Below are 23,555 nucleotides of genomic sequence, written 5' to 3'. Positions count from 1 at the left end.
CTGCTCACCCAGCGCCCTTGTGCGTTCATGGTCAGTATCGGCAGGCTTTTGGGACCTGGCAGCTGACCACGCGTGGAGTCAGGGCATAGACCAGCCATGGTCTCGTTGAACCGAGGAATCGTCTGGAGGAGCGAAATGTTGTTCCTGCGCTTTGAACGCGTTCTTACCTGACGTTGTACAAGCAAGCTTTCCAGCAACCTGCAGCTGCAGAAAAGAAGCCCAAATCAGCCGAGGTCCCATTAGACACGTTGAAGAGAGGATAACTGGGCAAGATTGGGGTCGGTGATGATGCCCTCGACAGTAACATTTAAAAAAATAAATTTAGATTACCCAATTATTTTTTCCAATTAAGGGGCAATTTAGCGTGGCCAATCCACCTACCCTGCACATCTTTGGGTTGTGGGGGTGAAACCCACGCAAACACGGGGAGAATGTGTAAACTCCACACAGACAGTGACCCAGGGCCGGGATTGAACCTGGGACCTCAGCGCCGTGAGGCGGCAGTGCTCACCACTAGGCCACCGTCTTGCCCTTCGACAGTAAATTTGTCCATTTTAACTCACTCATTGTTCGAAATTGATTGAGGCACCAGGGGTGTAACAAAGGATCCCTGGTGTAAGTTGGTACTTTCAGATGAGAAGAAGAGTTTGCATTTATATAGCGCCTGCCACAACCTCGGGATGTCCCAAAGCATTTGCAGCCGATTAAGTACTTTCTTAAGTACCAGAGCCGGAATCAAACCTGGGACCTCGCCGCCGTGAGGCAGCAGTGCTAACCCACTGCGCCACCGTGCTGCCTCGATTAAGTGGTTTTGAAGTGTTGTCACTGTCATAATGTGGGATACATTAGAAAGGAAGAGGGGCAGCATGGTGGCCTAGTGGTTAGCACAGCTGCCTCACGGCGCTGGGGTCCCAGGTTCGATCCCGGCTCTGGGCCACTGTCCGTGTGGAGTTTGCACATTCTCCCCGTGTCTGCGTGGGTTTCGCCCCCACAACCCAAAAATGTGCAGAGTAGTTGGATTGGCCACGCTAATTTGCCCCTTAATTGGAAAAAATAATTGGGTAATCTAATTTTTTAAAAAAAAAGAAAGGAAGAAATGAATAATGGTTGGAGAAGATCTATGCCCGCAGAATTGCTTCACCATCCAGCGATTTTGCGACGTCAAAGATCCCACAAACAGCAGGGATATGATCAGCCAGTTACCCTGTTGATTGAGCGAAGAGTGTTGGTCAAACATCCAGGAGAATTGCCTTGTCATCATCAGATAGTGGAAGGGGCTCATTGGCTCCCTCCTAAACAGGCAGATGTCCTTTTAAAGACAGCTCTTCTGATAATGCAGCACTCTCGGCATTGCACTGGAGTATCAGCATGAACAATGGGCTCATCTCGTTAGGGGTTCCAATTCCTGATTTCCCTGTTAATTCCTAAATGAGTACAACGATGAAACAAGGACTGTTGCGGGCATGATCAAATGGGATGCAGTGGGCATGAGGCAATAGGAGATGCCTGGGTGGTTTGGGCACATTAGCATAAGATGGGCGATTGGCATAGGTCAGAGTGGCTATGTAGTGCGGACCTGAGAAACACCTTGTGTTTAAATGTTTGAATAATTCTTTGTGAAATACCAGAAGTCCTTTTTTTCCCATGTAGAGCCGAGAGACCACATGAAGGCTGCAATCATTCCGCCGCCTCTATACAACTCGGACATTGTGCAAAACGTTTTTAAGATAATGACCTGAGGCAGTTTGTAGCAAGGAGGATAGAGGTTAAACTGGGCTGGGGTTGTCAGCAGAGTTGACCAAAAGGCTGGTGGCAGTAATGGGTCTTGAGGAGGAGTGGGATAAAGGGGGCTTTCCCAGCAATATGGGGAAAAGGCAGGCAGCGGCAAAGACGTCACAATTAAAGTGAGAACTCAGAAAATGTGTTTTATTTTTAGAATCACTTGGTAAAATGGAAGATGGGAACAACAGCTCAGCCCCTTAAGGCTGTACCAGGATTCAGTTAGACCCGTGCTGATCTGTACCTCAGTACTGTTTACTATCCTTTGTTCCATATGTGAGGCCAGTACATGACGTATGCTTAACGCTTGGCGAGGAATGCAAGGAGCTGTGGTCCATGAATGTGGTCATGACGTTATTAGTATAAAATGTTCCCTTCCACCCAGGCCTGCTTGAAATCACTTTGAATCCTGTGTTTAAAAAGTGAACGTGTTAAAACTTCCAGCATTTCATACCATGTAACTGGGTTAGACACTCATTCGTGTGCATGCATCTTGGCAAGATGTGTAAATATCTCTCTGCTGTAAATGTTTCCAAAGGACAGCACGTCAGGCGAGAATAGACCAGTGATTTTGGCATATGTTTATGTGTTGTGCTGCGGGAGCCTGGAATTTGGGGGGGGGGGGTGGTGTTGATAGCAGGGTGTGTGCATTAGGAAAGTTCAGGAAAGCCTCTTTTAACTGTCACGCACTTCTAATGGGAGTGAAGACAAAGCTGAGCTGTATCCCATCGATCACCGAGGACTCAGATGGCTGCAAGTGTGTCAGCGGCACGAGGAAGTGGGCCTTCAAGCCTGTCGTTGGTGGTATTGTGCTTCATTCTTGATCAAAAGCAAGCGTGTTGAGGTGGAATTCAGTCGATCGCACACTTCATGCAAAGGCGGCATTGGATGTTTCATAGGCTTTTGAATAATTACGTTTCTGAGAACAACAATTTGCTTCTGTCATTTTCTACACCAACATTTCAGACCTATGAATCGCCTCAGAAACGTAAACACTGAAGGAAGGGGATGTGTGCACACCATTCCCAATCCCAAGTTACTGTCTGTAATGTGGTGGGGGCACCTGGGCTACAGGACAGTATAGGGTCATGGGGGACAGGCAGGAAACCGGAGCTGAGGATCAGCCATGATCGTATTGAATGGCAGAGCAGGCCCCAGGGCTGAATGGCCTACTCCCGCTCCTATTTCACGTATTCCTATGACTTTCACTTTGCAGACACTCACAGGGCATCTCAAAGTGCTTTAAAATGAGGAAGGAAGACCAGCAGGTTGGAATAGGGAGGCTGGAGGGTTGAGTGGGGCAGGGTCATGGCACAGATGAGTGTGAATGAGGTCGCAGCACCATATGGTCCTGGAGCTTGACAGAGAGAGAGAGGGCCGTAGGACCCAAGGGCTCAGTGGCTGAAAGAGCAGCCAACGTTTGTTCGATTGCCGATTATCCCTTCCTCCCCTGCTGTGGAGGTTGCACTGCACTGACACCATGTAATCCTCTGCTAGCTCTCCAGTGTGACCACTCTGCCTGCCTGAGTGTGGGCAGGCTGGAGGCACAACGCTCACTCACCATCCAGCCCTTCAACACTTCCCTGAGGTTGTGGAATCAGTGCAGGAATACCACAGACATCTTGTTCACCTCCCTCTCCGAGAGTCCGTCTTTGCTGAGGCTGCAGAGTGGGGTGGGCTAACCCAGCACAAACTAGCAGCAGACGCCGGAACATTCCTGACGGCATGGTACCACACCTTGCGCTACATTTGCACAACTGTGCCTTTCGGAGAACTACTGTCACAAGGGTAATAAAACCCTTTTATATCGCCTCTAGGGTAATAAAACAGAAAAACATGATCAGAAACTCCTCAAAGAATGAACTAATTTAACTTAATTGCTTGAAAATTGACTAAGTGGCCGCGTGTGAATAAACATGAATTCAAAACAAACCAGGATATTGGACCATTGGGTGGGAGATCCATTTGGAACAGATTTCTGGAAGAGTGCACCTTGGTCCTGGGGTAAGTGAGGAGTGGTGAACACCAGACATCCCTCAAAACGAGCTAGGCCTTGGCCTTTGGAAGGTTTGGAAAAGAAAACATTTCCAGGGATCTCGGACATCAAACTCTAGCATCAGATATCCAAAGAAAAACTGTTGTTGAAACAGGGGAAAAGAGCGCAAATGATAGGCTTATAATTCGAGAAACGTAGCAATCCAAAGGCTGTGCAGATACCCCCGTGGGCTCCCAGGAATCCTGTGGGTTTGAGAATATTGTGATCTCTGGAAAAACACGGTGATGTTTCCGAAAGGCGAGTCAATATTCGGCCAGTGGTCAGATTCCGGTGTTTAGGCTCAACAACTGTTGCCGATGCTTCAGATTCTGGTTTCTCACAAGAGTGATTTATTTTTGAATTATGATCTGAATTGGCCGAACAAAGTTCATCTCATCAATGTGACGGATTTACCTGCCCCCTGTTTGGAATTAGATTCTGACTAAATGCTGTTTTGTATCCAGGGTGTGGATCAACGGCCGTGATTGAATGGCGGAGCAGACTCGATGGGCCGAATGGCTTAATTCTGCTCCTCTATCTAATGGTCTTATGGGATTTCAATGTGTAATATGGGAGCAATTGGAAGGAAAATGTCATTTTTGCAGCTGTTGTGAGGATCATTTGAAATATGCAGATATAATGCGATGGTCGCCGGGCCTGCCTGTTTCTTATGTTGATTGTTCTAGGTCCGTGTTGTACGTTGCGGAATATATTCCTCTTGGCATTGAGCAAGAATACTTGAGCAGTAATCAAATTGATTTATGATGGAATCTGCATTGACGTTTCACCTTGCTACATCCTTGAGATCCGTCCCAAAGCACCTTTGCAGCCCACACTCTGCGCCCACGTTCAAACACACATCTTCCCTCTGCCTCAGCACCAGACTCCCGAACATGGGGCAAGATTTTGTGTTTCCTCCTCTGGCGGGTTTGCAGGCAGGAATACCACAGGGGAGGGGGATGATATATCAAATTGCCTGGATGGCCCAGGCTGTTGCCCACCATGACCTCTTCCCCCGTTTTAAGGTGGGACTGCCAAGGCCAAAGTTGGCCTGCCCCAACTTGAGGCCCCAAGTGGCCAGTTAATGACCACTTACGGGATGGTTCCCGCCCAGCCACCGGGAGGAACTTGGGCAGCGTTGGGGAAAGCCCGGAAAATGACCCTGCCACAGGCTGGAAGGATGGCCTGCTTTTAAATTTGGGCACCTACCTCCACGAGGTCTGGTCTCTGCGGGTACTCCCTCTCTCCCAACCTGTCCTGTGGAGTTGTCAATCCAGTTCTTGTGGCATTAACTTACAGCATGAAAGAGTTGATAATTTGCTGCCAATTCCAATGGGCAATGCTGCTCCGGTGTGTTTGTGTGGGAAATCGAATGGTTGGTTGCAAGAATCTGGAGATTCTTGTGTGGTGGCACCATGTGAAATGGGAGTGGGATGAGAGGCAGGAGCGCCACACCTCACTCTGCACCTTCGACATGATGCGCCTGACTTGACTGCAGAGCCAAGAGGCTGAAATGGGCAGAGTTCCATTTCCTTGGATTAACCTCGCTCACCATGCAAAAAAAAAAAAATATGTTCCCCCCGCTTGGGTTCGCTTGAAGCCAAATTGATTTTGGATTCAGTCTGGAGTAAGCTAACAGTACAAAGGGAGCCCAGAATTACCCCGGGGCATATTGCACTCTCCTACTGTCAGCGAAAATAGAGGCTAAGGTTCTGAATCAGCAGCACATGCCTCTGAATGTCACAGCGCAAGTTGTGAAGGTTCCCGGGGCCTCCATTTTGTGTCCGGTTTTGGGGCTGGGTTTTTTCCTGCAGTTGTTTCTGACAGGAAGCTCTGCGGCCCGACCAGGTGTCGCTAGGTGACACATGGCATTGGAACGCAGAGCCTCTGCAAACTCAGTCACGGCAATCGCTCGTCACCTGAGAAGACAAATAGCTCTGTGCCATCTGCGATCTGTTTTGAGAGGATTGGCTGTGCTCACAAATCCCCGATCAATGATTCCGTTTTGTGTTTGCCTTGCAGAGTGGAGAAGTTTAATGGCTTTCAGGTAGAGGCCAGGAAGCGACAATAAAGATGAACACAGTAACCTCCATGGACAGACACATTCAGCAGACGAATGATCGGCTGCAGTGTATCAAACAGGTAAGGCTGCAAAATCCCTGACCCTGTGCACCCTGCTGATTCAGAGTCACTCTCCACAAATCACTGGCGTGAGGTTAAGAGTAAACTCTTGAGGATCAGGTTGGGACTGAATGCAAAGGGCAACCTCAACATATTCTGTAGACCTGAATGGCTGGGTCACACTTTGATCAGATTCCCCACTTTCAATGACACCGGTGTCTTTCAAAAGGAGTTTGATTGTAAATCCATTGTTTTGTAAACATGCAACAAAATGGCACCATTTATTTCTCGTTTAAAAAAAGAATTGCTTATCCGCTTCTCCGAATAGTTCAGTGGATAATTGCACTGTTTAGTCTGGAAGCAAGCCAGAGGTTGGCTTTATATTTGGCTTTCTGTCAGTATGGGTTACAGGACTGCCGCCTTGGTGTGCGTCTTTCAGACAGGTGCTGCTAAAATCGGCTCCCTAATCCTAAGGGTTTCTGATATTGCTGGGATAAAATAAGCCAGATTTGTTCACACTGCCTGTGTGTGCGTGTGCTTGCGTGTGTGTGCGTGGGCTTGCGTGTGCTTGCGTGTGTAGGTACAAGAGCTGATTGACTCTCCACTTCAGAAGGCCGAGAGTTCAAGGGCTGCCTGTTCCAATAAAAAAGTGGCCACAGAATCAGCTCAAATGTGTTAAAATTGAACTCTGATATTGGTCTATAAGGGTTCAATTAAGAGGGTGGTTGCACTGATCTGGCTTTTATTCCCTTGACGATATACGGTTTGGGGTTGATCTGAGCTGAGGTGTTTAAGATGATTAAGGCAATTGACTGGGAGAAATACCTTCACCGGGTGAGAGATGATGTGGAGATGCCGGCGTTGGACTGGGGTGAGCACAGTAAGAAGTCTTAAACACCAGGTTAAAGTCCAACAGGTTTGATTCAAACACGAGCTTTCGGAGCGCAGCTCCTTCCTCGGGTGAGAGAGGCCAGCACAAAGGGACGCATCTTAAAATTAAAGTACTTTGTAAAAATGTTATTTTATGTACTGTACTTGTCTAGGTTTCAATCATAGAATTTACAGTGCAGAAGGAGGCCATTCAGCCCATTGAGTCTGTACCGGCCCTTGGAAAGAGCACCCTTGCAGGTTCGATCCCGGCTCTGGATCACTGTCCGTGTGGAGTTTGCACATTCTCCCCGTGTCTGCGTGGGTTTCACCCCCACAACCCAAAGATGTGCAGGGTAGGTGGATTGGCCATGCTAAATTGGCCCTTAATTGGGGAAAAAAAATAATTGGATACTCTAAGTTTAAAAAAAAAGAAAGAGCACCCTCCTTAAGCCCACGCCTCCACCCTATCCCCATAACCCAGTAACCCCACCTAACCTTTTGGGCACTAAGGGGCACTTTCCCACGGCCAATTCACTTAACCTGCACATCTTTGGACTGTGGGAGGAAAGCAGAGCACCCGGAGGAAACCCACGCAGACACGGGGAGAACGTGCAAACTCCACACAGACAGTCACCCGAGGCTGGAATTGAACCCGGGTCCCGGAGCTATGAGGCAGCAGTGCTAACCACTGTGCCACCATGCCCGCAGCTCTTCATATTCCCTGGTGATAGAAGATGCAGCGAAGTCCCTCATTCCCACACTCCCACACACACTGCAATCAGCCCCTCCCTCCCACACCCCCCTCACACATGTGTACAACACCCTTCCCATCCCCATGCACATCTGCCTCTTCCCACACCCAAACACACACATTTACACCCCTTTTGTTACAATTTCAGTTGATGTTGTAACTGGACGGGAAGACTCCATAATGGACTCCTGGCTCAAAAGAATGTAAATGTTACTTTTTTAAATAAAATGTGGAGGCACAGAGTCACACGACAGCTAATAAGAAAAAAATAATTAAACATGAAAAGTTGGATTAGTATACAATACCTCTTTACTCCCCCCTTACCTTAATAAATACACACAGATTTAAAGATTAACTTGGATTACAAACTACATTTTAAGCTACAATGGTCTCATTAACACAAAAAGTCCCTTTTAAGCACACAAGATGACTGTGGTCAAATACACACACTCCGCTCTGAACCCAAGTTAGTGTCAGTGGGTTTCTCCTCTGAAATTCCCCCAGATGATTGCCACGTGACAGTTTCCAAACTCCACTCCCAAAAACACACGTTAAATTCTTCTCTCTCAATGATGCTTTCCCTTGGCAGCTTGCATTCCATAATTCATTCCAGGTTTTACATATGACATTTTTAAACAAACCTTCCACTCCACATTTGACAGTGAACCCAGTCCAGGATTTCACACCAACTCCTTTAGGATTTCTTGATTTTGATTGCTGTGCAAACTGCTCACAATTGTTTTAACTCTGAATTTCCAGGCTGGATTAAAATGCCTATCAAAAGTTTAATTTACCTCTGAAGTCTGATGTCCCACTTTAAATATAGTTACTGCCATTGTCTCTTTTCAAATCAGAATGCTTTGTTGACTTTTCCTTGAATTCTTCCGAACAATACTTTTGTCTTTGTCCTCTTAACTTCAGGTGCCTTAAACTTTCTTTCTGTCCCAATTCCCTGGCTATCTGGATTATATATTGTTCCTTAGGAAACTTGCATCTTGTTCTGTCCAGCTTCTCCTGGCAGAGTTGAGAGCTGTTTTCTACAGTATCCTGTATCCATCTGTCCACAAATTCAGCTAAAACTGAAACTTAAAAGCTTCTTTACCCTACAAGGCCCCAGTTGCTAAGCAACCAGTGCTGGTATATTTACTTTTCATGCCGTAGCTCTCTCTTAGCACAATAGAATCACAGTTGGAACTTGACCAACCCCCACACATACAAATGCCTTTGACAAGCATGAATCTAACTCTAGGATTTACACTTCCAGGCACAGAAACATTAAATGAAACCCACTTAAAACTATACCTTATTTCTAAAGTCTGTCAATACAAATATCGGGCGAAATTCTCCGACCCCACGCAGGGTCGGAGAATCGGCCGGCAGCGGCGTTATTCCCGCTCCCGCAGGGTTTTTTATTCTCGGACCGGCCAAAAACCGGCGTTGTGCAAATCCCGCCGGCAGCCTTTGAAAACAGCTGGCGCCGATGGGATTTCATTATATTTTTTTTTCCACAAATCTCCGGCCTGGATGGGCCGAAGTCCCGCCGACGTGGCCATGGGTCACGTCGGCGAAAATCACAGTACCTTTAAAACGGCGTCGACCATTGATGATGGTTGACGCCGTTCAGTGTCGGGGGGGGGGGTTGCGGCATCGGGGGGGGGGGTTGCGGCATCGGGGGGGGGGTGCGGCATCGGGGGGGGGTTGCGGCATCGGGGGGGGTTGCGGCATCGGGGGGGGTTGCGGCATCGGGGGGGGTTTGGGGGCAGCGGCGTGCAGAGAGGGGGGGCGACGGATGCCCGGGGCCAACGCACCGTCGCCCCCCCCCCCTCTGTACACCGCTGCCCCTACCCCAACCACACCCCCTCACCACCCCTACCTCCCTCCAACGCCCCTACCCCCCCTCCCCACCACCCCTACCCCCCTCCCCACCACCCCTACCTCCCTCCAACGCCCCTACCCCCCTCCCCACCACCCCTACCCCCCTCCCCACCACCCCTACCCCCTCCCCACCACCCCTACCCCCCTCCAACGCCGCCCCCCCATCTCTCGCAACGCCGCAACCCCCCACCCTCAACGCCGGTACCCACACCCCGTCCCCCTCCCTCTGAAGGCCGGTACCCACACCCCCCCTCTCTCCTCCTCCCCCCTTCCTTCCTTCCTCCCCCCCCCCTCCTTCCTCCTCCCCCCTTCCTTCCTCCTCCGCCCCTTCCTTCCTCCGTTAGTGGGGGGGGGGCGGCGTTGGAGGGGGTAGGGGTGGTGAAGGGGGCAGGGGTGGTGAGGGGAGGGGGTTGGGGTAGGGGCAGCTGCGTGCAGAGGGGGGGCGACGGTGCGTTGGCCCCGGGCATCCGTCGGCCCCTCCTCTGCACGCCGCTGCCCCTACCCCAACCCCCCCTCACCACCCCTACCCCCTTCACCACCCCTACCCCCTTCACCCCCCCTACCCCCTTCACCACCCCTACCCCCTTCATCACCCCTACCCCCTTCACCACCCCTACCCCCTTCACCACCCCTACCCCCTTCACCACCCCTACCCCCTTCACCACCCCTACCCCCCTCCAACGCCGCCCCCCCTCCAACGCCACCCCCCCTCTCAACTCAACGCCGCAAACCCACCCCCCCCCCTCTCCTCTCAACTCAACGCCGCAAACCCCCCAACGCTGGGTCTGTCTCTCTCCTCCTCCCCCCCCCCAAAATGCCGGTCTGTCTCTCTCTCTCTCTCTCTCCCCCCCCTCCAAATGCCGGTCTGTCTCTCGCCTCCTCCTCCCCCACCCCCCCCCCCCCCAAAATGCCGGTCTGTCTCTCTCCTCCCCCCCCCCCCCCTCCCCAAAACGCCGGGTCTCACCACTTCCGCAGCTGGTGAAACTGACGCGTATCGCGTCAGTCAGCTGCTGGCCCCTCCGGGAACGGAGAATCGCCGCCTAAAAGAAGGCCCCCACGCCGGAGTCATCTACTCCAATTTTGCTCGCCGGAAATCGGCGTTACGACGGTCTGCAGAGAATTTCGCCCCATCGGTTCCCTAAAACTACTTTGTTTTCTTAACACGATGTAAACACACACTCGCGCCTTTATATACACACACACCCCTTTAACACACACACGCCCCTTTACATACATACACACACCACTTTATACACACACACCACTTTATACACACACACATACACACGCCCCTTTATAGACACACACACACTCCTTTACGCACACACCCGCCCCTTAACACACACAAAGCCCTTAACACATACAGACACGTCCCTTTTACACAAACTCAGACACACCCCTTTTACACACACATGCCGCTTTACACACATACACACTCCTAACCCCCCCAACACACACACACACACACACACACACCCCTAACACACACACACACACACACACACACACACACCCCTAACACACACACCCCTAACACACACACCCCTAACACACACACCCCTAACACACACACACCCCTAACACACACACACACCCCTAACACACTCACAATCGAACGCATCCCTAACACACAAACCCGCCTCTCTTCCAAACTCTCGTCCCCTCACTCAGTCACCCAGTTGCTATCGTGGAGTAAGGAACCTGCACACAGGAAGGCAGGGGCAGTAACACAGTAAATATGAAGCCGCCACTCACCTTCCTACCTCCGCCACCTCCCATGCCAGTTTGTCCTGAACTCCGTCAGTGATTGAGTTACACTGGGCATTGTCTGTCTGCGCCCAGGTCCGTGTTCAAACATTCGGGGCCCACTTGAACACCCCACTGGAGCTGGTTTCTGATATTGAAGAGCGCCTTAGGCTGAATGCCCATTGAGCCAATGAGTTCACGGCTGTCCCACCAGAGCCTCCAGACTGGATAGCCTCCTCTCCACAGTCAATGTTGGCAGCACATCACCCTGACTTTGGCCTCTGCAACCCCATCGAGGCTCATACCACAGTGTGGGGACCCCTGGCTGTGGGGAAGAGGTAGTGTCAGGGTCTGGGAGAGGTGACGGCTTATTTGAAGGTGATACACGGTGATAAGAAGATTAATCTGTGCCCAATTAATGTAAAGTAGGCAACGTGCCAACTTCATGCGGCCTACTCTTTTGGATGACTGGGTGAAGCCAGCACTAACTGCGCTGTCCCTCAGCTACAACAGCAGCAGGAAGCCCAAGGTGGTGGATTACTTAAGGGTAGCCTGCACGGCTCGAAGAGGAGGCGCACTGGTAGCTGGAGTGTCGATACTGGCAGTCGCGCAGGAGTGACTCCCACCCCGGAAACTCTGGAAAATGGAGCGAGCTGCAAGCTTTTCCGACATTCAGCTAAAGGGCCTTGGCGGTGCTCAGTGGGAAGTGGGAGAGATATCCTGGAGGTTCTCCCAACACACAATCAAAAGGTTGTGGCTCATCTCTGCCAAGAGAGGAAGAGATGGCGTTAGCGGGCTGTAATCATTTTAGCCCCCCCCCCCCCCTCTACCCCCAACCCGGACTGGGCGCTGATTGGTTTTCCCAGGTCGATCGTCCTTAATGTGATCAGACATTGTTAAGCTCCTACGCAAACACAATGATAAGAGCAAGAATCAAGTCTTGACTTCTTCAACGCCAAGTTTATTGCGTTCAGCAATCACTTCTCCAACAATACCATAGTGCCACCTGTATCCCCTTTCTACATTGGTTCAGTCGATGAAACAATTAAGACCCCAATTTCAACTGAAGTACTTGGAACTTAATTCTTTCCTAATAGACATCACATCCCTGTCCCTCTTGTCTTTTATACAATTATAATAGTTAAACTATATAGTTCCCAATAAATGTAACATTTAGCCCATTCAACCAGTCCACTGTAGATTTAGGCTCTCTGGTGGTTCAGTTATCTGGCAGAGCAACGTTACTCGCCCGACTTGGGTGCTTCTGCTTGGATACCTTCTGCAGAAACTGCTGCAACTGGTATCTCCTCCGGTACTGGCAACACGGCCTCGTCCGTTTCTGTGGTAACGGCAGGTTCCCCTGTCACAGGCTGACTTAGTGCTTCACTACTCAGACAACCAACAATGTATCCTGCTGGCAATGTGGTTTGAGGCTGTAGGACTGGCTGCTGGGGCAACTCTCATCCACATAAGTGGTCCTCATGTTTCCTGACAATTCCATCTTGTATATTCTCTTCGTAAGTGTTCCAGGCTGGTGTTGCAATATGTATTTGTGTGCTGATAAGATTCATGGCCAATGCTGAATCTTTGCTGATGGGATTAGCGGAATAGCCGTGTCTTCCTTAAAAAGAGCCACAAGTGGTTTGTGATCCGTTGCAACGGTAAAATGCCTTCCACACGCATACTGCTGGACCTTCTTTAATCCACAAATGACAGCCAACCCTTTATTTTCAATCTGAGAATAGCCTTTCTTGGCCTCTGAGAGGGTTCTGGAGACATTGTCCTATCAGTCTTCCAGATCCTTCATCCATTATATAGACAAAACCACACCGATCCAAAGGAGAGGCAGAGCAAGTTAACACCAATTTTCTGGACGGGTCAAAGTGTACCAATAAACGAGATGAATGCAATAACTACTTTACCTCGTTCAAAGCTTCTCTCTGAGGAATCCTCCAGGGTGCAGCCCATGTGCATCGACCTGATAACCCAGGTAAGTCATTTCATTGGCCAGAGAAGTGCATTTCTCCTTCTTGAGGTGACCTCCAGCCTCTTGAGGTCTTCTTAGCACCTCTTCCAAGTTATCCAGGTGCTTGGCTTCCGTCAACCCCGTTATCGTTACATCACCCAGGTATGCTATTATACATGGCAACAAACCTTCCATCGTTCTCTGGGATAAGGCACAAGCTGACAACCCTATGAAAGGCGGGCTTGTATATGAAATATGTGTGTTAATTGTTACATAACTTCGGGAAGCATCATCCAACTCAAGCCGCTGATGAGCACGGCCCTGTCTAACTTCCTGTAAGATTTTCCTCTTACTAGAAGATTTTCCAGCCAGCTTTGCGTACAAAACTTTGCAATGGGGCACGTGTCTAGCTTGGCAGTCTGATTCTCTGTCAATTTTTAGTCCACATGAATGCAGACGGTCATGTCCGGTTTTACCACTGGGACTATGGGGGCAGCCCGTTCTGCAAACTGGACAGGCCAGATGATCCCCAGTTCTTCAAACTTTTTCAATTCTATCTCCACCTTTTCTAACACACTGGTCTGGCTCTGAAAAACCGAGGGGCTGCCTCTGGGGCTACGTGGGTCTTTGCTTGCAGGCCCTTAATTTTATTTAGCTCATCACAAAATATATTTTTGCACTTCTTTCTTAATTCTACCAGGCCTCCTTTTATTTGAAAGATTTCTGTCCAATTTACTTTAATTTCTTTTGAGCCAGGGGCATCACAGTGGCACAGTGGTTAGCACTGCTGCCTCACAGCGCCGAGGTCCCAGGTTGAAACCCAGCCCCGGGTCACTGTCCGTGTGGAGTTTGCACATTCTCCCCGTATCTGCGTGGGTCCCACCCCCACAACCTAAAGATGCGCAGGGTAGGTAAATTGACCGCACTAAATTGCCCCTTAATTGGAAAATAATAATTGTGTACTGTTTAATCAAATAACTAACATTTATTTGCAACATACTATCTGACAGAGTTCTGCAGCTTAATGGCTGCCAGTCAGTGCCCGGATCAATCTGAAGCAAAAGCCCGCGCCTGCTTGGGTGAACCCCCTCCCCACTCTGGTCCCCGATTTGATTTTTTCCAGGTCACGTGGCCTGGTTGGCCGACGGCCCCATGAAGTGCCAGGGACCAGGCTCGCCATGGACGGAGAGTGTCAGTGACATTCTACTACACAGCAGCGGGTGGCAAACTAAGAGATGTTGCAAATGTCTCCTGAACAGGAATGTGTCTCGTCACCCCAGTCACTGGCAATACCCCCTGGCTTGGCGGGCAGCTTACTGTGGGGCAGTTTGGTGCTGTGAGTTTGCACTGTCCAGGACTGGAGTTCTTACTGCGCACCCTCACTTCACGCTCGCCGTTTACACGCACCGAAGGACTTTGCAAATGTCGCGCCGTTCCTTCATCATCGCTGGGTCAAAATCCTGGAACTCCCGCCCTAACAGCACAGTGGGGGTACCTACACCACAGGGATTGCGGCGGTTCAAGAAGGCAAATCTTCCTGAGGGCAGTTAGGGATGGGAAGCAAATTCTCGCCTCGCCAACGATGCCAGGGACAAAGATTATTATTTTTTAAAACCCTGACTTTCTACAACATTACTGACAGTTGTCAGGTCCAATCAGCAGGTGAAAGTGGTGCATGATCTTTTTTTTTGGTGGTGGGGGGGGGGGGGGGGGGGTTGTCATTTACTGCATTGGTGATGTCAACCAGCCGAACTGCCCTGCACTTCTTGGCGTTTTTCTCATCTTGTAATCTGCGGCTCCAAACACAACTGGTTACTGTTGAAACTGTGAATACCGTGTACAATATCAGTCTGGTATCGCCTTTCACTCTGAACACCCAGCTGACAAGCAACCTCTCTTTATCCATTTGTTCGCGTTAAGCAAGCCATGTCGAATGTATGGGGCGTGACCTTGAGCTCTGATTAAACGTTCTTTTGAATGGAACACCTCATTATCGTAAACGTCCTCCGTATCTGGATGTTTTGTGGATCATTCCTTTTTTACTTTTGTTGCATGAGCACGGGGCGCCTGAGCCGGCCGCGCGGCATTTTATTTCCTCTCCACTCTGCTGTTCCTCACAAATGAGCTGCGCTGCAGAAGCTCCACTGTGTCATTGCCGGAGAGGCAGTCAGCAGCTGACATTCATTTTAGCTGGTCCCCAAGGGGGAAATAGTTTCTGCGGAATAAAAAGCTTCGGCCCTGTTCAGATTCAGCAACCTGCGCGAGGGGAGGAGGCAGCGGGAGATCGAGGTTCGCCGTTCAGTAACAGAATTCGGGAGCAAATTGTGACCACCGTGGAGTAATTTAGTGGACTTTTCTTCTTTTTAAAAGAGAGCCTTGATCTCCGCGTGCCTGCGTGGGTCTCACCCCCACAACCCAAAGGTGTGCAGGGCCGGTGCATTGGCCACGTTAAATTGCCCCACAATTGGGGGGGGAAAAAAATAATTGGGTACTCTAAATTTATAATTAAAAAAAAGAAAACCTTGACATTGGAGTCGTTCAAAATGCGTTTAATCTGAAATTTCAACATGTTCCCACTTATCTTATTTGCTGTGTCATGTGCCAAAGACAGGACCGAGAAGGTCAGCTACACACCAAGCACACAATGGTGCTGGGACCACCCCCAAACAAAAGCTACAATCAGCAGAGATTTAGTCACGCCAAACGTGTCTTTCTTTTCAGCTTTCGGAACCTAAGCACGTTCTTGCAGTTTTAAAAATATTGACTACATTGCTGCAATGTGAAGTTGCTTAGTTTGCAAGCCAGGAACGTTCCCGCTTCTCTTGGACTTCCCCACACTGGAAGCACCGTGTTTGCCTTAACGGTGGGAACGTTGCCCTTCCGGGACAGAAAACCCCAATCCAGAGAGCCGGCCACGCACGGAACTACAAGCAGCCCCACAGGAGGAGCCAAGTCCAGTAACGTGCAGGCATTTTGGGTGCACGTGGATCGGACACCCCAGCAGAAGGGTGGGTCATATTAGCTAGGCTGGTGGGGGAGGGGCAATGGGGTTATCCTCTTGGGGGTTCGGTACCCCCAATGGGCAGAGAGGAGTCCGCCCCCCTCCGAAGCAGCCCGTGCAGTGAAAGCTGCCAGGCTCTTCGCCGTGACCCTTGCCTTCCCCCACAGACGGCAAAATTATGGCCCACACGCAATGAGATCCTTAAGTGGCTGTCGATTGTCCACTTGAGGGGCTCAATGGCCAAAGATGGACGGGCAGGCTGTCTGATGCCCTACTGCCTCCTGTGGAATCGGGGACAGGCCTGGAGTGGGCAAGGGGGCTTTGTTTTATGTGCTTTCCCTCCCCCACCATCCCCCACCATTACGCTGGCCGGCGGGAGGGGAGGGGGGAGGGGGGGGGGGGGGAGGTTAAAAGTCCATCCCCTTGTTTTTAACCATATTATACAATACTACGCTGTCGTCTTGTCTTGATTAGAAAGTTAATTTTCCAAGTTCAATCTGAGACGCACAGACCAGGAAAGCACCAAGCTGGGTCTGTGGTCTGGCAATAAGGACTGTGTTACTTCAGTGGGGAAGGGACCTAAAGTGGAGGCGTAACAGCGTCATCTATGGCTTGCAGATCAATCTATCCCTACAGTCCTTCGCTCACCCAGAGCTACTGGGCCCCCCCAAACCATCTCTCTCTCTCTCTCTCTCCCCCCCCCCCCCCCCCCCCCCCACACGAAGCTATATCATGCGAGAGCGTTCTGAAACTTCTGCTGTGCGTTTGTCTGCCTGAGTTCCGAATGGGATTGTTTTGTTTGACTGGGGGGGGACAAAATGAAATTTGATACAGCCAAAGACTTGCCGTTGCTCAATAACCTGTACTTTTGCATATTACAACCTACAGGAGACAAAGGTGGCAACAATCTGGGGGGGAAGATTTGAAGGAGAAAATATAAAAACACAAGTATGGATGGATTGGTTCAAACTGAGTTCCAGTCATATTAATACAGTGGCGGTGGGGCAAGAGATATTACCTCAGCTTATATAGAGGGAAAGACTTTCATTTATATAGCGCCTTTCCTAACTGCTGGGTGTCTGACAGAGATTTAAAACAAATGAAGTACTTTTGAAGAGTAGTCTGTTGTAATGCAGAAAATATGGCTGTCAATTTGTGCATAGCCAGCTCCCACAAACGGGCGTGTGGTAATGATCAGGTCGTCTGCTTTGGTGATGTTGATTGAGGGATGAATGTTGGCCTGGACACCGGGGAGGACTCCCCTGCTCTGCTACAAAAGAGCATCTCGGAGCCTTTCCGCACCCCATGAGCCAGCAGACTGACCTCATCCGGAAGACAGTATCGCACTCTCTCTTATCGGGTTTTGTGCTCAAGCCCTCGAGTGGGAGTTGAACTTGGAATCTTGTGCCTCAGAGGCGAGATTGCGACCCACAGAGTCGCGGCTGAACCTCATGCAGGACGTTTGACATTGTGTGTGAAGAGCAACAATCTGTCCTGGTCCACTCACGTTGATGCAACAGTCAAGAAAGCCCAACAACGTCTCTACTTCCTACGGAAGCGAAAGAAATTTGGTGTGTCTGCATCGACTCTCACAAACTTCTACAGATGTGCCACAGAGAGAATCCTCTCGGGCTGGTATGGCAACTGCTCTGCCCAAGGTTGAAGAAACTGCAGTGTGGTGAACTCAGCCCAATGCATCACACAAGCTTGCCACCCCACATTGATTCTGTCTACACCTCCCGCTGCCTCAGGAAGGCAGACAGCATTGTCAGAGACCCCTCCCGCCCAGGCTTTGCCTTCCGGACCCTTCCATCAGGCAGAAGGTGCAGAACCCGCACATCCAGACATAGGAACAGCTTCTTCCCCACAGCTACAAGACTCCTCAACGACTCCCCCCCTTGGACAACACGGTGGCGCAGTGGTTAGCACTGGTGGCTAAGTGGTTAGCACCGGGATTCAAACCTGGGACCTCGGCGCCGACCTGGACCTGGGTCACTGTCCGTGTGGAGTTTGCACATTCTCCCCGTGTCTGCGTGCGTCTCACCCACACAACCCAAAGATGTGCAGGATAGGTGGATTGGCCATGCTAAATTGCCCCTTAATTGGAAAATAAAATAATTGGGCACTCTTAAATGTATAAAATGTTTAATCTGTGAGCTGGCAGCGGGGTTTGCCTTTGTAGATTAGTGCAATCAGGCAGCAGAGAATCTGGGGCCTTTTTCAGTGTTAAACTGTTCTGCGTTCTGACTTCCTCCGACTCCGAGGATCCTTTGCTTTGTTTGGAGTGTTTTCTCCCGAGTCACTAGCCCACACGTCCTCATCAGCTCTAAGCAGCAATGAAAGGTTGCAAATATAATCAGGATTAGATTTGGTGAGAAAGCTGTAACCTTCACCTTAAGGTCAGAGACCTTGGTGTGTGGGAGATGAAGGTGAATGCCTGGGTGTTTGTTGAACATCGCTGCAGGTTACGTGAGCTAATCTGCAGAGCAGCGAGGATGGGGAGAGGGGAAGATTAAGGAGCGGGACAGTGCATCACAATGGACAGTTGTTTTAAGAAGGACAGTTATCTGGGTCACACAGTAAGGAATAAAAGGTTGAAGCCAATAAGGGAAACCCAATCTGTCACCTACTTGCAGTCATTGAAATGCTTCCCTCAGACATTTCACCTCACTGGAATTTCAGACAAGAGGTAGCAGCATTTGACTTTAACTCGCTCTCTGCTGTACATCTTTTGCAGCTCCCCAATTAATATATTCTATTTGCCATAAAACAGCTGGAAAACTGTTTAAAAATCACAAATGCGTTCAGTCTATCTGTGGAATAGTTATTAATTTAGTCAAGCCCTGGTCCTGGCCAAGGTCGGCAAGTAGCACAGTGGTTCAGTTAGTATGACTAGTATTCCAGAGGCCTGGGCTAATGAGCTGGAGACATGAGTTCAAATCCCTCAAAGGCAGCTGTGGAATTCAACTTCAATTAATTAAATAAACCTGACATTTTTTTTTAAAAGGCTTGTCTCATTAATGGTGACTGCGAAATTCCAGGATTGTTGTAAAAAACCCCATCTGGTTCACTAATGTCCTTTAGGGAAGGAAATCTGCCGTCCTTACCTGGTCTGGCCTACACGTGACTCCCTGGGATGGCTCAGCAAGTCACCCAGTTGTCACTACCACCTCGAGGGTGATTCTGGGTGGGCAATTAATGCTCATCTTGCTGCTGATGCCCACACCCAATGAAGGGAGGTTTACTGCACACCAAAATCAGAAAGCCATTTGCCACTCAGAAAACATGGAGCGAGTTGCTCCCAATTCAAGTTGCCAGCTGTGATTAAATATATTCCTGGAGGTTTCATCACATGACCTGTCCCCACGCTCCAGCCGTGAGTCGGCCAAACACATTTTATTGTCACGCACTACCTTCCTGGACCAATTGGAAAGCAAAAAGACTCGTTAGCCAATTGAATGGCGCTCGACTGTCAAGGAAACAGCGCCCCCCCCCCAAACCATCAACATTCTGATTATTTTGTATCTGCTAAAGAGAGATATTCAATGAAATATTCTGATATTTTCTCCAGGGTTGGGCAGAGCAGTGTGCTGGAGATGGATCTTCAATTTTTGGAGTCTCCAGGCCAATCCTTTTTTTAAAATAAATTTATTATTTTTTTCCATTTAAAGGGGCAATTTAGCGTGGCCAATCCACCAAACCTGCACATCTTTGGGTTGTGGGGGTGAAACCCACACAGGCACGGGGACAATGTGCAGACTCCACACGGGCAGTAACCAGGACCGGGTTTTCGACCCGGGTCCTCAGCGCTGTAGGCTGAAGTGCTAACCACTGTGCCACGTTCGCCCTCTCCAGGCCAATCCTAGAGGATTGGTAGCCCAACCCCCGTCTCACCATGCCTCGGCATTTCCTCATAGCATCTATCCAATTGAGCCCGCTCATTCCCTTTTTAAAAAAAATTTAGATTACCCAATTATTTTTCCAATTAAGGGGCAATTTAGCGTAGCCAATCCACCTACTCTGCACATTCTTTTGGGTTGTGGGGGCGAAACCCACGCAAACACGGGGAGAATGTGCAAACTCCACACGGCCAGTGACCCAGAGCCGGGATTCGAACCTGGGACCTCAGCGCCGTGAGGCAGCAGTGCTAACCACTAGGCCACCGTGGGGCCCTAGCCCGCTCATTCCCAATGGGCTTCCAATTCTTTTCCTTTCAAATATATGCCCATTTCCCTTTGAGAAATTCTGATTGAACCTGCGTTCACGAACCTTTCGGACAGACCATTCCCGATTATCCAAAAATAATTCCTCCTTCGTTTCCCTTCCAATTCCTTTTGTCAATTATCTTAAGTTTGAGGCCTCTAGTTATCAATCTTTCTTGCCAGTGGAAACTCTATATTTACTCTAGCCAAATCCCTCTGTCACTCGGAGCACCTCTTTTACATCTCCCCACAAACTACTCTGCCCTGGGGGGAACAATCGCAGCCGTTTCAATCTCTGCACATCATCCAAGTTCCTCTCCTTTGTATAGCTCGGGAAAGTCTCCTTTGACCCAAGGTCTTGGCAACTTTCCTGACGTGTGCTGCTTCGAATTCATAGAATCCCTACAGTGCAGAAGGAAGCCATTCAGCCCATCATGTCTGTGCCGACCCTCCGAAAGAGCACCCTACCCATGTCCACTGAACCATCCACCCCGCCCTTTCCATGTAACCCCATAACCTAACTGGCACATCCCTGGACACTGCAGGAGAAATTTAGCATGGCCAATGCATCTAACCTGCACATCTTTGGACTGTGGGAGGAAACCCACGCTAACCACTGTGCCGTCCATCCTGAATACCAACCTCCAGTGAAGGCCTAATTAGTGGTTTATAGAGGCTCAACATCTCTTTTATTTATAAATTTAGAGTACCCAATTATTTTTTTTTCCCAATTAAGGGGCAATTTAGCATGGCCAATCCACCTAACCAGCGCATCTTTTGGGTTGTGGGGGTGAGAGCCACCCACACACGGGGAGAATGTGCAAACTCCATACGGACAGTAACCCAGGTCCCGGATTCGAACCCGGGTCCTCAGCGCCGTAGTCCCCAGTGCTAACCACTGCGCCGCGTGCTGCCCAGCAAAACATATCTTTCTTGCTTTTGTACTCTTTCTATTTATAAAACAAAGCATCCAATAGTGCTTTTTTTTTAGTGACCTTGTTGGCATATCCTGCTTGGCTTCAACCTGTACTGTAGATGGATTTGTTTTGGGACGAAGTGCAGGATTAGAGGGCACAAAACAAAGAACAGGAAGCTTTGCCCCACAGCCCTTCATGTTGAACTTGTGTGTTCCCTTTCCCAATGGACAGGCTGTTTCTCGAGGCAGTCGTTTGGAATTCCTCACTTTGCAATGTCAGTTCTGGGTGTGGAAATTGCACAGAGATGCCAATTTCCTTCCCCATTATCTGTAAGGGACACAGTGTTCTCAAACACACAAGGGGAGATTAATGTTCCATTGTAGTCCTCGGCAAACTCAATGTGCAAAGGGGCCTTTATCTCGTATCACTTGGGAAGCCTAATCATCTTTGCCAACTCCAGGGCATTGGTCAAGGGAGCCAGAAGTTTCTGTAAATAAAACAGGTAATGGACGGGTGTACATGAAACTTTACTGCTGTCTGATTATGGGTTTTAATCGCTTTTGTCACAGACTTTGAAGGTGGTTCTGAATTAGATATTGAGACTGTCAACTTGCCAAGTGGCGCTTGGCAGCACTTTGGGCATCTTGTGTCAGTGCAGTGCTCTGTGTCATTTCGGTTTGTTTCATGAAAGATTATTGCTCTACTTTTGTCAGTTTTTCTCTCCCGTTTTCATGTTCAGTTCCACAACTCTCGGCTGTTGAGTGATTGCTCCAGTGTAACGTACGAGTGCTGCCAGCTTGTTTGATAAAGAGCACACGAGAGTTCAGCCTGTTCATATTCTCATCTGACACCTTTGCACACGAAACGTATCCACACACGCCAGACACATGCTCACGCACGCACATACGCACGTGCTCGCACACACGTACCTGCGCATGTCACACACACACGCACACGTACCTGCAGATGCCACACGCACACACACACATACATACACACACCCACAGACACACATACCCACACATGCCACACACACATACACACACACACACACACACACGTACCTGCAGATGCCACACGCACACACACATACATACACAAACCCACAGACACACATACCCACACATGCCACACACACATACACACACACACACACGTACTTGCAGATGCCATACGCACACACACACACAGACATACACACACCCACACATGCCACAGACACACATACCCACACATGCCACACACACACATAACCGCACATGCCACACGCGCGCACATGCACGCACGCTCGCGCGCGTACACACACATTATAAAGTTTGTGATTAGATAACAACAAAAGCTGAAAATGTTGAAAATGCCCGGCAGGGCAGCACGGTGGTGCAGTGGTTAGCCCTGCTGCCTCACGGCGCCGAGGTCCCAGGTTCGATCCCGGCTCTGGGTCACTGTCCGTGAGGAGTTTGCACATTCTCCCCGTGTCTGCGTGGGTTTCGCCCCCACAACCCAAAGATGTGCAGGGTAGGTGGGTTGGCCACGCTAAATTGCCCCTTAATTGGAAAAAATGAATTGGGTACTCTAAATTTATTTTTAAAAAAGAGAAACTGCCCAGCCAGTTGATGCAGAATCTCTTCCTGAAAAGGTGGTGGATTCCGAATCTTTGAACAATTTTAAGGCAGAGCTGGATAGATTCTTGGTAACCAACGGGGTGATAGATTGTCGGGGGTGGTTGCGGGGTGCAGATTTAAGGTTACTACAATGATCGTATTAAATGCAGAGCAGGCTCGAGGGGCCGAATGGCCAACTCCTCCTTGTCCGTATGAATCAATGGAGAGAGAAACAGAGTTAATGTTTCTCTCTCTGCCGATTGTGTCTGAACTGCTGAGCAAATCCAGCGTTAGGTTTTATTTCAGATTTCAAAGACTGATACTTGCGAAATACGTTTTCAGTGCTGGGCAGGCGATCATTCCTGTGAAACCTTGCAAAGCTTGCGTTCTAATAGTCATATTCGTAGAGGTTTACAGCACAAAGAGGGAGGCCCTTCAGCCCATTCTGTCTGTGCTAGCCATCAAGCACCTATCTATTCTAAAGCTATTTTCCAGCACTTGCTCTGTAACTTTGCTGTGGTTTTACAAGTGCTTATTTAAATAGCGCCATGAGCACATCCAGGGGGTATAAACCTGCCATTGGTTGCCACCCTGGAGCTGTGCGCTACTGCACCTCTGATGGATCTTAGATGAACTCATGTCTTTAACGGTCAGTTTCATTCCCTATCAGTTGAACTGAATTTCTCCCATC

General features: G+C 49.5%; 1 protein-coding gene across 7 annotated transcripts in view; it reads left to right on the top strand.

Annotated features, from left to right (window-relative positions):
- The window catches only part of zmiz1a (zinc finger, MIZ-type containing 1a), a 431,940-nt gene that overhangs the window by 209,537 nt on the left and 198,848 nt on the right, over positions 1-23,555 (top strand). For all 7 annotated transcript variants that reach the window (XM_038782665.1, XM_038782666.1, XM_038782664.1 and 4 more), the window contains one exon: positions 5,837-5,956. In XM_038782665.1, coding sequence (XP_038638593.1) covers positions 5,888-5,956 — 69 coding nt within the window. In that variant the 5' untranslated portion in view covers positions 5,837-5,887. The remainder of the gene's footprint in view (positions 1-5,836; positions 5,957-23,555) is intronic.

Source organism: Scyliorhinus canicula, chromosome 22 (genome assembly GCF_902713615.1).
Source record: "Scyliorhinus canicula chromosome 22, sScyCan1.1, whole genome shotgun sequence".
In the NCBI taxonomy this organism is placed as follows: Eukaryota; Metazoa; Chordata; class Chondrichthyes; order Carcharhiniformes; family Scyliorhinidae; genus Scyliorhinus; species Scyliorhinus canicula.
The sequence above is the reverse complement of the archived record's forward strand: the minus strand, read 5'-3'. Positions and strand labels throughout refer to the sequence as shown.